Below are 13,978 nucleotides of genomic sequence, written 5' to 3' on the forward strand. Positions count from 1 at the left end.
AATAAGGCTCGCTCTCCTGCCTGTGGTATTTTATACTGAGGGATACAGGACAAAATAGCACCATCCTTAACTTGTATCGAGATTGGAGGTATCTGCAGTAGTCCCACATCTATAACACCTGTCGCCCACAAAGTGGGTGGCACAGCAGCAAATTCAACAGGAAGAGGTGCATCTTTGAACCAACACTGTTTAGCACATACCACATCTGGCCCCATTGTCATATAAACACTTGCCGGAGAAAAAATAAATAGTAGCATGCAATTTCTTCAACAAATCCAAACCCATTTAATTTTCACCACAGTTAGATGTCAGCAAGAATGGCAAATCCACAGTGAAAGGACCAATGGTCAATGCAAGGGGTCTTGAAATGGGACTAACAACATGTACATGTATCAAATCTTATAAACAAAAATGTATTTCTCAATTAAGCTGTCATGACGGAATTCTTCAGCAGCCAGCAGGTGCCTTAATTTCCTCCACCCCAGTCCTGATGAAGACCCCACTCCCAAGGCGTAAAGTTTGCTGTTCTGCTTAGGGGTCCAACATCGACTTTTCCTTTTATGTTCAGACATCCGATGACAGAGATTTATTATCTGCATCTAATATATTATGTTATGATTTATCATTTGTGTATTTGCCAGGCATCTGGCTAGATAGATTGTAAATTTTGAATGTTGATGTATATATGCACACCACTATCCTTTCTCACATCACTTTCACTATCCCCTTCATGCACTCACCACCCTTCCCTTGAGCACCTGTTCTTCAAAACATTTAATTGAGAAATACATTTTTGTTTATAAGATTTGATACAATCGAACATTGTGATGTAATAAACCCATAACCATTTATGGAATGACTTAACGGTGGTGTCTAATTTTGATTGAAATATTAATGATTTTCTCTTGCTCTGTATATAATTGCTTCCCACTGTAAACTCAAAATGGTGCCGCAAATGCTAATTTACATAAAGCAATGCATAAGCATGAATTTTTCCATTCTAACAACATATTCAGGTTACCACAAATGTTCTCAATGTAGGCCAACCATTGGACCTTCATCGCCTTATCCAGCCTGATACAGTCTTTCAATTACAGCCGGATGGAGGATGTCTGACACAGAAAAGTAGATGTGCTGTGAGGAACTGCCAGCAATATCTTCAGAAACCTGTTCTCAAATTTCTGAATAACATCTAAGTCAAATATTCATCAGAACCCTGCACCATAGGTTGCAATTGAGAGGCACTTTGATTTGTAAACCATTAATATTTCTATGTGTTTAATACCCAGCTTTATAGTGAAATTAAACTGTGACTCTATACTTCTCCCAAAAGGTCCGCCTTAGTACGACCCAGAGGGTCCAACTGCAAGTGTCATCAAATAAGATCACCAGATAAACAAAAGTAGTAACTCAGCGAATCTTGGTTTGAATAACATAGTACATGTGTTTGTATGTTTTTGGACCAAAAACCATAATATGGCTCTTGAACTGATTTATTGTGAGATCAAATCTGCATAAAAAAGCATAAATTTGTCCAGACTTTTCTGCAACGCAAGCTGCGTCCAAACCATGAGCACCACGTCATCCGTGCAAAGAAGAACGGGTATATGGCAGGTACCGAGACATGATACATCAATGACAAATTTTGTCAAATATTTTTCTAGCCCATTGTTGTACAATGTGAACAAAAAGGAGCTAGAACACATCCCTGTCTTATTCTCTTTGAAAATGGAAAAAGTTTGATTGTCTCACCATTTGGGCCATATCTGACACTGGTTGTCATCTCACTATGCAATTATCTGAGAAAATTAACTAAATTGGTCAGGATCCACAGAATGCCTCATAGTTTATTGCAGTGTACATGATCAAATGCCGAGATTACATCGATGAATGCTGCATAGGCGCTCCCCTTTTTTACTAATGAGAGTTAATTAATTAGGATGTGAAAGTTAAAGGGAATGCTTGACTGTCCCCAGAGTAAAACCAAATTGCAAATCAGACATAATCTGGATGTACTTGGGTCACATATCTAAATGATCTAAAAGGATCTACCCCTTCACCTTAATCGTAGAATCTATCGATCATATGGGACGATAACACTTTGAATTGCTATGATTGCCTTGTTTAAGAAGGGTACGATAGTCGTATGGAGCCAGGAGCGTGGTGGACCAGAACTGGCAACAGCCCTCAGGACATTTGTTAAAAGAGAGACCCACAGGTTGGTATTTCACCTGCATAAGTCTACTGGGACCCCATCAGGGCTGGGTGCCTTCCCTTTTAGGGCATCTGTTATTAGCGTTCAGTTCATCTTTGTAATCTATATTAAAACAAGCAAACTTTGCTGCCTCACTTCCTATGGGCTTAGTAGTTGAAATGCCACCACTATAACCCTCTGAACAATGACTAAAGCAGTTGTCAGAAGGAATAACAATGTCAGAATGATCCTTGAAAAATGAGAGGTTAGTCACCTTGCAAAATGCTCTGATATTTTTCACAAACAAGCTCCTAACAAGGATTCATAAGCCTCGCCCCTTATCTGTTTCTTTCTCGTAGCAAAGGCTCTTTAATATTCTGTTCTACAAAAACAAATATGCTTGTGATTTCTGGGAACTAATGTACGTGCCTTTACAAATTTTCCTGTGTGTTTTTTAGCAGCTCACTTCAAACCATCGCCCGGGAGGGACCAACTGTAATTCCCTAGCTGACCTACATAGCACAGGAAACCAATAATAATGTATTCTGCTCTAACTTGCTCATCTAGGCATATTTGTAACTCCAACCTATTGGTAGAAACGTTCCTTGTCAATTCTCTCATTTCTCAGAAAATCTCCCGTGTTCTTATCCACTGGAAGTGGTAAACAGTAGGTAATTTGATCCACAGTGATTGTCCTTCCGTAATGAGAGATTGACAATACGTTGTTAATACTGTGGCATTTTCTAAAGCAGTGTAATCGGAGAAAACATCCAATATGTCAGATATAGACAAAATAAAATGAATTAGACTACTGTGATCCCTACCAATAAATGTTGGTTTTAAAAACGGAGTGTAAGACAAGGATTCAAAAGAAAACTGCAGGCTGTATTTGCAGGCAAGCAAATTAAGGACCTCACCATATGGAGTAAGGCAGACGTGAGTTAAAGGCTCCTCCTTCTCATCCACAATTCCGAGGTCGAGCTAGAAAGCAGGCAGTGCTTGAGAATAAAATATCAATCATGTGGGACGATAACTTCTCCCACTCACACATTTTATCTGGTTATGAACCTCCCATTTCCCTTGAAAGGGAATTAGCAATATCAGTATTATTCAAGTCAAAAATGTTATCATATCAATTAATTAATAACGCATTCATAGATGTGCAGCCAAACCACAGTGTGAAAGTGTGGAGAACCCAGATAACCGGGCAACTTTCCTAGGGAATTAAGTTGAGGCCAAGGTTAGCAAAACTTTCTTTGCTCTACCTGAGTGTGTGAGGACAGCAGCTCTAAAATATTAGTTAAAATCAGCTATATACTGTATTTGCATGGCCCAGGTACAACATTTCATGATGCAAATTTTAAAGCAATCTCAAGCAATAAATGGCCACTGAGTCTACAAAAGGGGAGACAATAAATGGCCACTGTCAGCTAGAGATGAAGTATAGTAAATGTCAGGTATCTAAATGGGGGACGAACATGCTTCATTATAATACATTATAACAACCTTATCTTGATGCATCTTTAATGATAAAAAGAGGATGAAAGTCATTTACCTTTGAACTTTGAAAGTTTACTCTCAGTGGCTTCCATTAGGCAGGTAACACGGTCCCTAAACACATAAATCCGACCCTATAAAGATCTCAGCGTGCAACGACACCTGGAAGGCAGCCAGACCTAATGGGGGCCCGGGGCAAACGCAGCCCGGAGGTGGGAAGCCACCTCCCGTCGCGGAAGCCAGCAAAAGAAGGGGCGACCAGGATCGTCTGCCCCAAGGTAGCCTATGCCCCCCCAATCAGGGGGCGAGGCGTCAGGCAGCTGGGGGGGTTAAATAAGGGCGCGAGGCCCTGAGTGAACAAACAGCACCCCCTGCAAGGAGGCAAAAGAATCCCACCCACCCACACCAAAGGACGCTGGTGTCGCAGGTTAGAGGTGAGGCGGAAGAAACCCTGGAAAGATTTACAAAAGAGAAAAATTATTGAAGGTAGATGGAAGGCTCACACAGTGTCCTTGGGATACCTCACGGCAGGGGCATTGAGGGAGCTAATGACGGCACACAGTCACAGGTAGAGTAGATGTGATGCGCCCACAGGGCCCTTGGGATGCCTCATGGCAGGGGTACTGAAGCAGCTAAATGACAGGTCACAGCCACAGGCAGAGTAGAGGAAATGCTCACACAGGGTCCTTGGGATGCGGCACAGCAGGGGCCCTGAAGATCAGGCGAGGGCCCAGCAAAAGGTCCAGGGCAAGCGGAACGGCACTTGCAGCCCGTCCTGACGGAAACTCACCAAATTCGGTAGCAATTTGAAGCCTGGAACCGCAAACACAGAGGCCTGGCCAATGGGGCACCTCACCGTAATCTATACTGTCTGGGGGCAAATAAAGAAAATCAATATACAAAGACAACGAAAGTATACAATAACATAGATGGGTGTTTATGAATGACCACTAGAATTGCGAAATGTAAAACCATGTTATGTTGAAATAAACTGCGACCTTTTAAGGCACTAAATCACGTTATCAGTGGTGTAATTGAAAAGGTGAAAGGGACGCAGTAGTGTGGGTGGGGAGGGGGAGGGGAGGAAGACTCGCCCCTGGGAAGGGTTAGATTAGAGTGACTTCGCTAACCTCCCTTCCTTCATTCCTATCTATCAGTTGAGCTAGTTATCTGGGTCTTGGGACTCCCCGACTAGTCCTGGTCATTGTCTGGGGAGCAGCCGTAAGCATTCCGTGCAGCAGAAAGCCCAGGTGCCTCTTTTAGCGCTGGGCAACAGCCCGCCTTTCTAGATAATCATGAACCCAGATGGAACCTGGGAATCTGAGTCCAGTGGTAGTAAAGTAGCGCCAGCGCAGCCGGAATCCCAAGCGCATTTTCTAGCACTGACAGCTACAACCCTGCCTTCCCACATAATGGGGAGCCCAGCTGGAGTCTGGGAAACTGAGTCTGGTGGCTGTGGCAGTGAAGAAACGCACGTGCAGTGGGAAACCCAGGCGCCTCTTCTAGTGAGTGCAAATGCATTTGTCAGCTCACTTATATTGCACCTCAACTATACAGCTTTAAATGCTGTTAATAGTCTGGTAAGGTGCCCCAGTTACCCACTTTTTCACCAGCGAAAGAAATGTATGAAGAAGAGATGTGGTAGGGATATGCAGTCAAAATGTAAGATATGTTTTTATAGCTATACCAATCCTAAATATTCATACTTTTCACAGTATATGAAACAGAAATACTCAGGGTTAAGAAAACGGGCATGAGTTTATCCATTTGCACGTTTCTTCTGGGAGGCATGAGATAGAACTGAGAAGTAGAAATAATTTATAAAAAATCCCAAGCAAGTCTGATTCACACCAATGAAAGGGAGTAATTAATGCTAAATATAAGTTACTCTAGTTAATGAACATGGAGGCAAATTTGGCCAGTCACATCCACATTCAACTGCATAGGATAGCTAAATGCACATTTCCATGAGGGGTTTCAAAATGCCCATAAACTAAAGCCTTTTGTAACAATTTTTTGTAGTGCTTCTAATTCCTTCTTCTACAAAGAAGAAATTGTTACCAATGTTTTGTGATACATAGTTTAAAATGAACATGACCTTTTCTTTTTGATAGAACTGCTTGGAAGAAATTGAAAAGTTGATGAGCTCCAAATTGAAAACAGTAGGCATTGTATGTATCGCAGTTGCCGGAGTTACGGTAAGTCCTTACACTGTAAGGCTGGCAAACAAAATTCATTCAAAGTGTGATGTACAGAGTACCAACAAAATAGAAACTGCTAAAGCAATTTCACGTATCTCTTTCCCCAACCCTTAATGTCTGTTTGAAAAGGCATTTCACCAGATCATAAAAGCACTCCGAGTTTGGTCAGATCATTTCAGCACATCCAAGTTTTTTGAAAACTCTGTCAAGTATTTTGTGCTATACATGCAACTGTTTTGTCTATGTGGCAACAGCATTCTTAAGACCCTTCTATTATATTATCACCTTTGACGGATCTTAACACAAATGTGATGAATCAAAATAAATCAATCAATCAAACAGGATCTGCATAGTACTGCTAATCACCCATGAGGGTATCCAGGTGCTAGGTTGCTGGACTCAGTCGAAAAGCCAGGTCTTGAGTCTCTTCCTGAATTCCGCCAGGGACGGTGATGTCCAGAGGTGGAGGGGATGGACTTTCCATGTTGTTGTATGCTAGTCCTAGGTTGTGGAGGGCTTTGTAAGGTTGTGTCATAAACTTGAATTGGCATCTTTTCTGGACAGGAAGCTTGTAAAGGTTGCTAAGGTGTGGATTGATGAGGGTCCATTTGGGCAGGTTGAGGATGAGTCTGGCCGCTGATTTCTAAATCGTCTGTAGTCTCCTCATGAGTTCAGTGGTGGTTCCTGCATACAGTTCGTTGTAGAACTCCAGCCAGCTGGTGACTAGGGCTTGAGTGACGGTGTTCTCGTGCCAATGGGGAGCCATTTGAATAGTCTTCAAAACAGGTGGAGAGTCTGGAAGCAGACAGAGGAGACTGCGTTAATCTGTTGTTTCATGGTGAGTTTGTTGCCCAGGAGGATGCTGAGATTGCAGGCATCAGGCTTGGTCTGTCGTCATGGAAGTGAGTCCGAGTTTGGTTGACCACCAGGTGCCGTTCCAGGGGGGAGGCACTGCTGCCAAAGAGCAGCAGTTCAGTCTTGTCAGACAGTTGGTCTTCATCCAGTCAGTGACGTTCTTCATGCAGTTGTAAAAGTTGGACTTTGTGGTGGAGGGATCTGCTGAGAGGATGAGCTGGGTGTCTTCAGTGTAGGTATGTTGTTGAGGTTGTGGGTTCTGATGATGTTGGCTAGAGGTGTCATGTAGGTGTTGCAGAGGGTGGAGCTGAGGAATGAGCCTTTAGGTAAACTGCACATGGTGCTCTTTGTTACCGAGGTGAAGGGAGATAGGCAGATTCTCTGAGCTCATCCCGTGAGAAGTGATGCGATTCATCTGAGGCCATCTTTCTGGATCCCGAAGTGGTGTAGTCTCATGATGAGTGTGTGGTGGGGATATATTGTCAAACTCTGCGGAGAGGTCAAGGAAAATAAGGGCCACCGATTCTCCTCTATCGAGGAGGGTGCGAATGTCGTCAGTGGCAGCAAACAGGGCAGTCTTGGTGTTGTGGTTGGCATGGAAACCAGATTGAGAGGCATCAAGCAGGTTGTTTCTCCCCTGGTGTTTGATGAGCTGCTTCTTAATGGCCTTCTCGAGGACTTTGGCAGGGAAAGGGAGCAGCAAGATCAGGCGGTAGTTCTGGAGTTCACTGGGGTTGGCAGCGGGTTTCATGAGGAGAGCTTTCACTTCTGTATGTTTCCATGCATCGGTAAAGGTGGCTGTGGTGATGGATGCATTGAGGACGGTGATGAGTTGGCGGTTGATATTCTTGAATCCAAAGTTGAGGAGGCAGGGATCAAGGGGCTGCGGGTGCTCTTGAATGGATGGAGTTCATGATAGCTGTGGTCCTCTGTGTAGTGAGCTGTTATCATGTGGTGAGTTGCAGGTCAGGGGAAGTTTCCGTTGGAGTGAGGAGGTTGGTGGGTTGGGGCTCAAAGTAGATGGTGGATATCTTCTTGTGGAAATGGTTCGCAATAGCATCACAGAGTTCCTGGGAAGGAGAGGCAGTCTTCTTGTGGGCTGTGGGGCAGGAGAATTATCTGACGATGCTGAAGAGTCCTTGGTGTGGTTGGAACTTGCTTTGATGCGGTTTGTCCGCACGTCTTTGAGTCACTGGTGGTACCTTTGAAGGCTTAATTGAAGGTGGCTCGGTCTATGGTGTCTCTGCTGGTGCTCCATCTTCTCTCCAGTTGTTTGCAGCTGCGTTTCATAGTCCTGAATTCTGGTGTGTACCAGCTGTCTTGTTTGATGGACCTGCCGGTCTTGGCTTGTTTTATGGGGGCGACTAGTTCGGCGGCGTTGGTGATCCAGGTGGTGAAGTTATGACCTGCTTGTTCAAGGTTGGTTGCGGGGTCAGGCTGGGTGGTATTGAGGGTGTCCATCCAGTGGGTCTGTGTCACTTTGTTCCAGCCACAGAACAAGGCATTGGGGGGTCATGGTGGTGGTGCATGGTGATTCTGCGATTGTGAAGTGGACGATGGAGTGGTCGGTTCAGGTGAGTTCTGTGGCATGGCTGTATTTGACTCTGTCGCTGGCCGTGAAGATCTGGTCCAGGGTGTGTCCTGCTCTGTGTGTGGGGTCGGGGATCAAGTGGGTGAGGCCCATGTTGACCATGCGTTCCAGGAGGTTGGCGTAGTTTGTGTCTGTGGGGTTATCCAGGTGGAAATTGAGGTCTTCGAGTAGGATGCAGTGCTTGGACTCGATGACAAGTGGGGCAATGAAGCTGGTGATGGCATCACAGAAGCTGGTGCGTGGTCCTGGGGGTCTGTAGGTGAGGGTGCTTCTGATGGTTGTGAAAATCAACAGCCATTCAAGAGTGGATTGTTTATTATTCTATATTAAAGCCTTCAGGGAGGTATTTTATTACATGACATAACAAATATTTGTTTAGTAGGCAATGATTTTCATGTTGGTCACCCAGTGTGACAAACCATGGACATAGGTTTGCTCTGTTAGAATGCTTGTTAAAGATCGTATTTTTCCTAGCCAACTGTATTTTGTATACCTTTCTAAATTTAGGACTGTGTGTCTGACAAAACAGTAGGCTTGAGTTGTTTATGGTGACAAGTTACATGCTGGTATGATACAATGGGAATGGCTTGTCCAATGCCACAGGTCTCGTCAGCTTATTATGAAATATTATGGCAAAAGCAGTCGCTCTAGCACAGTCATTGTGGAAGGCGTATGTTGAAGCCAGTATGCCTTTAACAGTTGGTTGTTATCTCATTGTGTTAGAAGCTATAGATAGCCTGTAACATTTTGTTGCATGTACAGATTATCGTAGTAGGTAAGATTTTTTGAATGTTGGGTAAGCACTCTGACAAACCCGGAGGGGTTTTACTGGGATGATTCTTGTTGGGCCCTCTTGAGGCTGGTGGTATATTGTCTTGCAAGCAGTGTTTTCTACATATTTTTAATTTTATAACTGCGTAAATTAGGGTTTCCAGTTTATGTGTACATGAATTGGCTGGCGTTGGTTAAAGTTTAAAGCAATTTAGAAAGAAAAAGGCATCATCCGTTCATTGGGAAAAAGTGTGCCACATTTCATAAGTTTGAACTGTTTACTATGAAATTTTATGACAAAGTCAGTAGGTCTGACCTAATTATTGTGAAGACATGTGTTAAAGACAATAGGCTTTTAAGGATGGATTATTACTGTGCTAAATCCTATAGGCAGGTATTTTGTTACATGGAGTTTCAAAGATTTGTGAGGTACGCAAGTATTTTGGAGTTTGTAAATCACCTGAAACAAACCTTGGGAGAGAAGAGATGCACTACAATAATCCTTGGTAGGCTCTGTTAGGAGAGACAGGATTTTGCTTTTCCAACTGTAATTAGGTATCCATTTGTAGTTTAAAAACTAAGCGGAATGATTGCTTTGTGAAAAGCTTACGCTTAATACAATGAGTTAGTTATGGTGACAAGCCAATGAAAAAGACTATAAGCCTGATTAGTTAGTATGAAAAGGTACGATAAAGGTAGTAAACGTGGCATATTGATTGCAAAAAAAAAAAGAGATGATTTAAGTCGGCATTTAAAGGTGGATTGTTATCACTCCGAATTAGAGCCTACATATATCGTTTTTTGTTTCATGGAACCTCATAGAGTACCCTAGTAGGCAATGATTTTTGTGTTAGTTATACCCTCTTGCAAACTGTGAGTATAGATGATTGACCAGTGACAATCCATGTTAAGCCCTGTCAGGATAGAAAGTATTTTGCTATGCCAACTGGAATTGTGTATACATTTGCAATATTATGACTTTGAGCCTTATTTAGATTTCGGCGGATGGAATACTCCATCACAAACGTGATGGATATCCCGCCTGTCGTTTTACGATCTCCATAAGATATATAGGGATAGTAAGATGGTGGATGGGATATCCGTCACGTTTGTGATGGAGTATTCCCCTTCGCCAATATTTAAATCGTGTTGAGTACAGTAGACCCGAGTTTGTTATGGTGATAGTCAAATGATAACTTTGAAAAGCCTAGTTTTGTTGTCATAGGTCTGATCTGTTTATTATGAAAAGTTATGATAAATGCATTAGGCCTAACATGTTGATTGTGAAAGCATATGTTAAAATGAATAGGCATTTAAGGGTGGATTGCTATTTCTCTGTATTAAAGGCTACAAATAGGTATTTTGTTTCATGAGATGTTACAGATTACTTTTGTAGAGAATGATTTTCGTGTTGGTTACAACCTCTGATGAACTGAAAGGGGAGAATATTTGCACAGTAACAGTTCTTTCTTTATTTATTTATTTATATATATAGCCATCATCACATATAGATGGCCTTTGAGTCAACTCTGTTATGCCATTGGACTGTTTGAGTGTCATTTACGCTCTGATTCCATCAATGATGCCGAACATCATAGAGTCATTCTTCAGTCATTGGCTATTTTGCCCTGTGAATAATGGCATTTTCTGATCATGTGCACATCCACCTGAAAATGAGTGTGTATCAGTGTCAGTGTAGGTTGGCCCATTCTTTAGTTTTGAAATTTCTCTTTTTTTAGTTCCTCTTTCATATATTTATTTCTCCTTTTTTATTTAATTGTTTTTAAGAGGATACTAGAGCTGTCAAGCAGTGCTAATGGGTTGCTTGCTTGTCACTCATTTCATCTGCAGTGCATTGTATACCATGTGATCACATCCTCTAAACCAGGAGATCATTATGGATTGCTGTTGTCCATAGTGTATCATTGTTTTACCATTCCAAAATGGTCAACAGCTATGATAGCCTATTTACAATACCTTTGCAAGACAGACACCCTTTGCTATGTAGGTTCATTATTGCAAGAAAATGCTTGTGTTCTTTATAGGGCAGCATATTTTCTTTTTCTTCTTGTATTCTTTAAATTGATCTTGAATATACTGTTGTGTTTGTGTGCATATTATTGCGATGGTATCTGTGTGGAAGGATTCATGGATTGATGAGTGAAAAGCTGAGTGATGAGTGCATGTATGCTGATTTATTGAGTTCCTAATCTCATCATTGACAATAGATGCTTTCATTCATATGTCAGAACTGTTGGCATTGCCAGTGCTTGTTTTAAAAATCTATCCACCTTTTAGGAAATAATGGGTTCCAGGAATGCGCAGATAAATGAGTTTACTGAAAGCTACTGTGCTTTCTTTCATTTTACAATCTTTTTACTTCCGTATTTTCCTTTCAGTTCTCTTGCATTCATTCCATCCTTATTTGATGTTGTGCTTGTAATATCTATATCTATAGCTTCATATTTATATTTTTCCAACTTTTTTTAGTTATAAATCAAAGTATCATAGTAGTCAAAGTCTTCTAAATATTATCAAATAGAAAAATCTGTCCCTTTCGAACTTACAAAAAAGAATCTTTGAGCAAATACGTCTTCTTCTTCTTCTAAATAAAACCAAATTAATCTCATCTTTGGGCCCTGGAGCAAATGCACTAGCTGTACAAATGATTAATATACCACAGAAGTGAAGTTTTATGCTTTGCAGCTTCTTAGTAGCTTAAATGCAGTAATACTACATTATTCTACAAATGAGTTGCGATTTCTCTTTCTACTTGAAGAATCAAAAGTAATTTGACACTGAGCATCTTACCGGCTTTTGTTTTGTGAAGTTTGATGTGACCAACTCAGCATTATTGAAAAAAATAAAAACTCTCTTATGTTTTGCAGATCTTTGGCATGATCTTCAGTATGGTCCTTTGCTGTGCAATCAGAAACTCAAGAGAGGTACTCTGAGTGGGCTGCACGGAACCTTCTCCACTTCAACCAACGCCTCCAAAGTTTACATGGGTGAACATGCTCTGTCAAGCTGAATGACACCTTTGTTTTGTATTGTGTATGTATTTTTCCTTATGAATATGATGCTAGGCAGTGTTGGTACCTTTACTCGCAAAAATCATCAGAGGCATTCAAATGTTTTTTTTTTTAATATCACAAAACTGAAATTTGCTACGCTTGTGATGGATAAAACTTATTTCGTATATATCTTGAAGTGAAGAGATGCTTGAAAATAATTTTATTTGTAAAATATTTATATATAGCCAGGCTGCCATGCAAAGCAGTTAAATGTTGTACAGCAATTGTACTTTTTGTTGATGCTGTGCTTTCTTAGGCCTTCTGACAACAAGAAAATGTTGTTTTGAAAGTACACTGGACTTTATATATATATATATATATATATATATATGTATTATCTATATGTGGGTGTTTCATTAATCTCTAATTTCTCCTACTGATGGGTCCTTTTAAAGGTTTTAAATTTTACTTTTGCTTTACATACATACACAATCTGCCATTTCTGCCTCACACTTGGATTGTGACAATAAAAATGGGGAGTGCAGGAACAAAAAAAGGTACCATAAGTAAGTATATGGCAAACAACAAATATTTGGAGCAATTCTCCTGATGATGCCTGTAATTCTATAAAGGCTGAAACGCGTCGACCAACTATTGTCTGGAGACACCCAAAAGGACGATTTTTTTAAACTTTTTTTTTAAACAATTTTTATTGAAAATAAAAACCACAACTCAGCAGCAGTAATGACATTTACACAGTTACCTCAGCAGGAGAAATATACATTTGTGCATTGGAAATAACAGGCAATATATTAGAAGTATCAAAAAATAACTCAGAGCAATTAGTAAAGCAGTACAGAGGGAGTTACATGTACATGTTAGGGTCGGGGAGCCCCCCGAGCACATACAGTTTCTGCTGGTCCGGAGGTTTCAGGTCATGGCGCCTGCCCCTGCCGTCTCCAATATAGCCAGTCTATCCCGTCTAAGTTCCACTGTGGGAGAAATACAGATGTTCCCCCGGTATTTGTTCCATCTTCCCCACTTTTGATCCCATTTCCGCGGGCAGCCTCGGCCTTTATATACAGTTTTCGCCGCTATCATGGCATGATCCATATCGTTGGCCCAAACTCGTAGCTGCGGTATAGTGTCCACCCCCTATTTCTGGGCAATATTCCTTTTGGCAATGGTCCATCCCATAGCGGACCATGATTGTTCTGCTTGGGTGAGGTCCGTAGCCTCCCAAACATTAAGGAGGCAGAGCTGGGGAGAAGGGAGTATGGATTTGCCAATGGACCTCGCCATCTGTCGGGTAACGTCTGCCCAGTATTGCTGTATGTGGGGGCATGCCCATAGAACATGTATAAACGTACCTATTTGGTCACAGTGCCGTAGGCAGAGCGTGTCCAGTCGTCTCCCCAATTTGTACAACAGTTTTGCATCAAAGTATACACGGTGTAGGATTTTAAGCTGAAAGAGCCGGAGTCACATCGGCATTGCTACCTCTCGAGGGGAGGCTAATGCTTCAGACCAGTCCTCGTCAGTCATTTCCCCCATGACCGCCTCCCAGCTAGCCCTTAATTTCTGCATTGGATCGGTCAGGTTATTAATTAATTTCTTGTACATCAAGGAGATAGCCCTACGGTCCATTGGATCCAGCAACAACCTATCTTCCAAAGGTGAGGAGTCCGGGAGGGGAGCGTCTGTGGGAAGGGCACTGTCAATGGCATGGCTAATTTGAAGATATTGGAAATGTTCTGACGGTGCGAGCTGGTATTTGAGTTGGAGTTCCGCAAAGGACGCCTTTTTGCCTTTGATCCAAACATCCCCCACCGTAGAGATACCGATTAGGTCTCAT

General features: G+C 41.9%; 1 protein-coding gene across 1 annotated transcript in view; it reads left to right on the forward strand.

Annotated features, from left to right (window-relative positions):
* The window catches only part of TSPAN2 (tetraspanin 2), an 878,201-nt gene extending 866,089 nt beyond the window's left edge, over positions 1-12,112 (forward strand). Inside the window, 2 exon segments of the mRNA XM_085652149.1 lie at positions 5,806-5,889; positions 11,998-12,112. Coding sequence (XP_085508275.1) covers positions 5,806-5,889; positions 11,998-12,063 — 150 coding nt within the window. The 3' untranslated portion in view covers positions 12,064-12,112.
* The last annotated feature ends 1,866 nt before the right edge of the window (positions 12,113-13,978 follow it).

The sequence above is a fragment of the Triturus cristatus genome, chromosome 1_1 (genome assembly GCF_964204655.1).
Source record: "Triturus cristatus chromosome 1_1, aTriCri1.1, whole genome shotgun sequence".
In the NCBI taxonomy this organism is placed as follows: domain Eukaryota; kingdom Metazoa; phylum Chordata; class Amphibia; order Caudata; family Salamandridae; genus Triturus; species Triturus cristatus.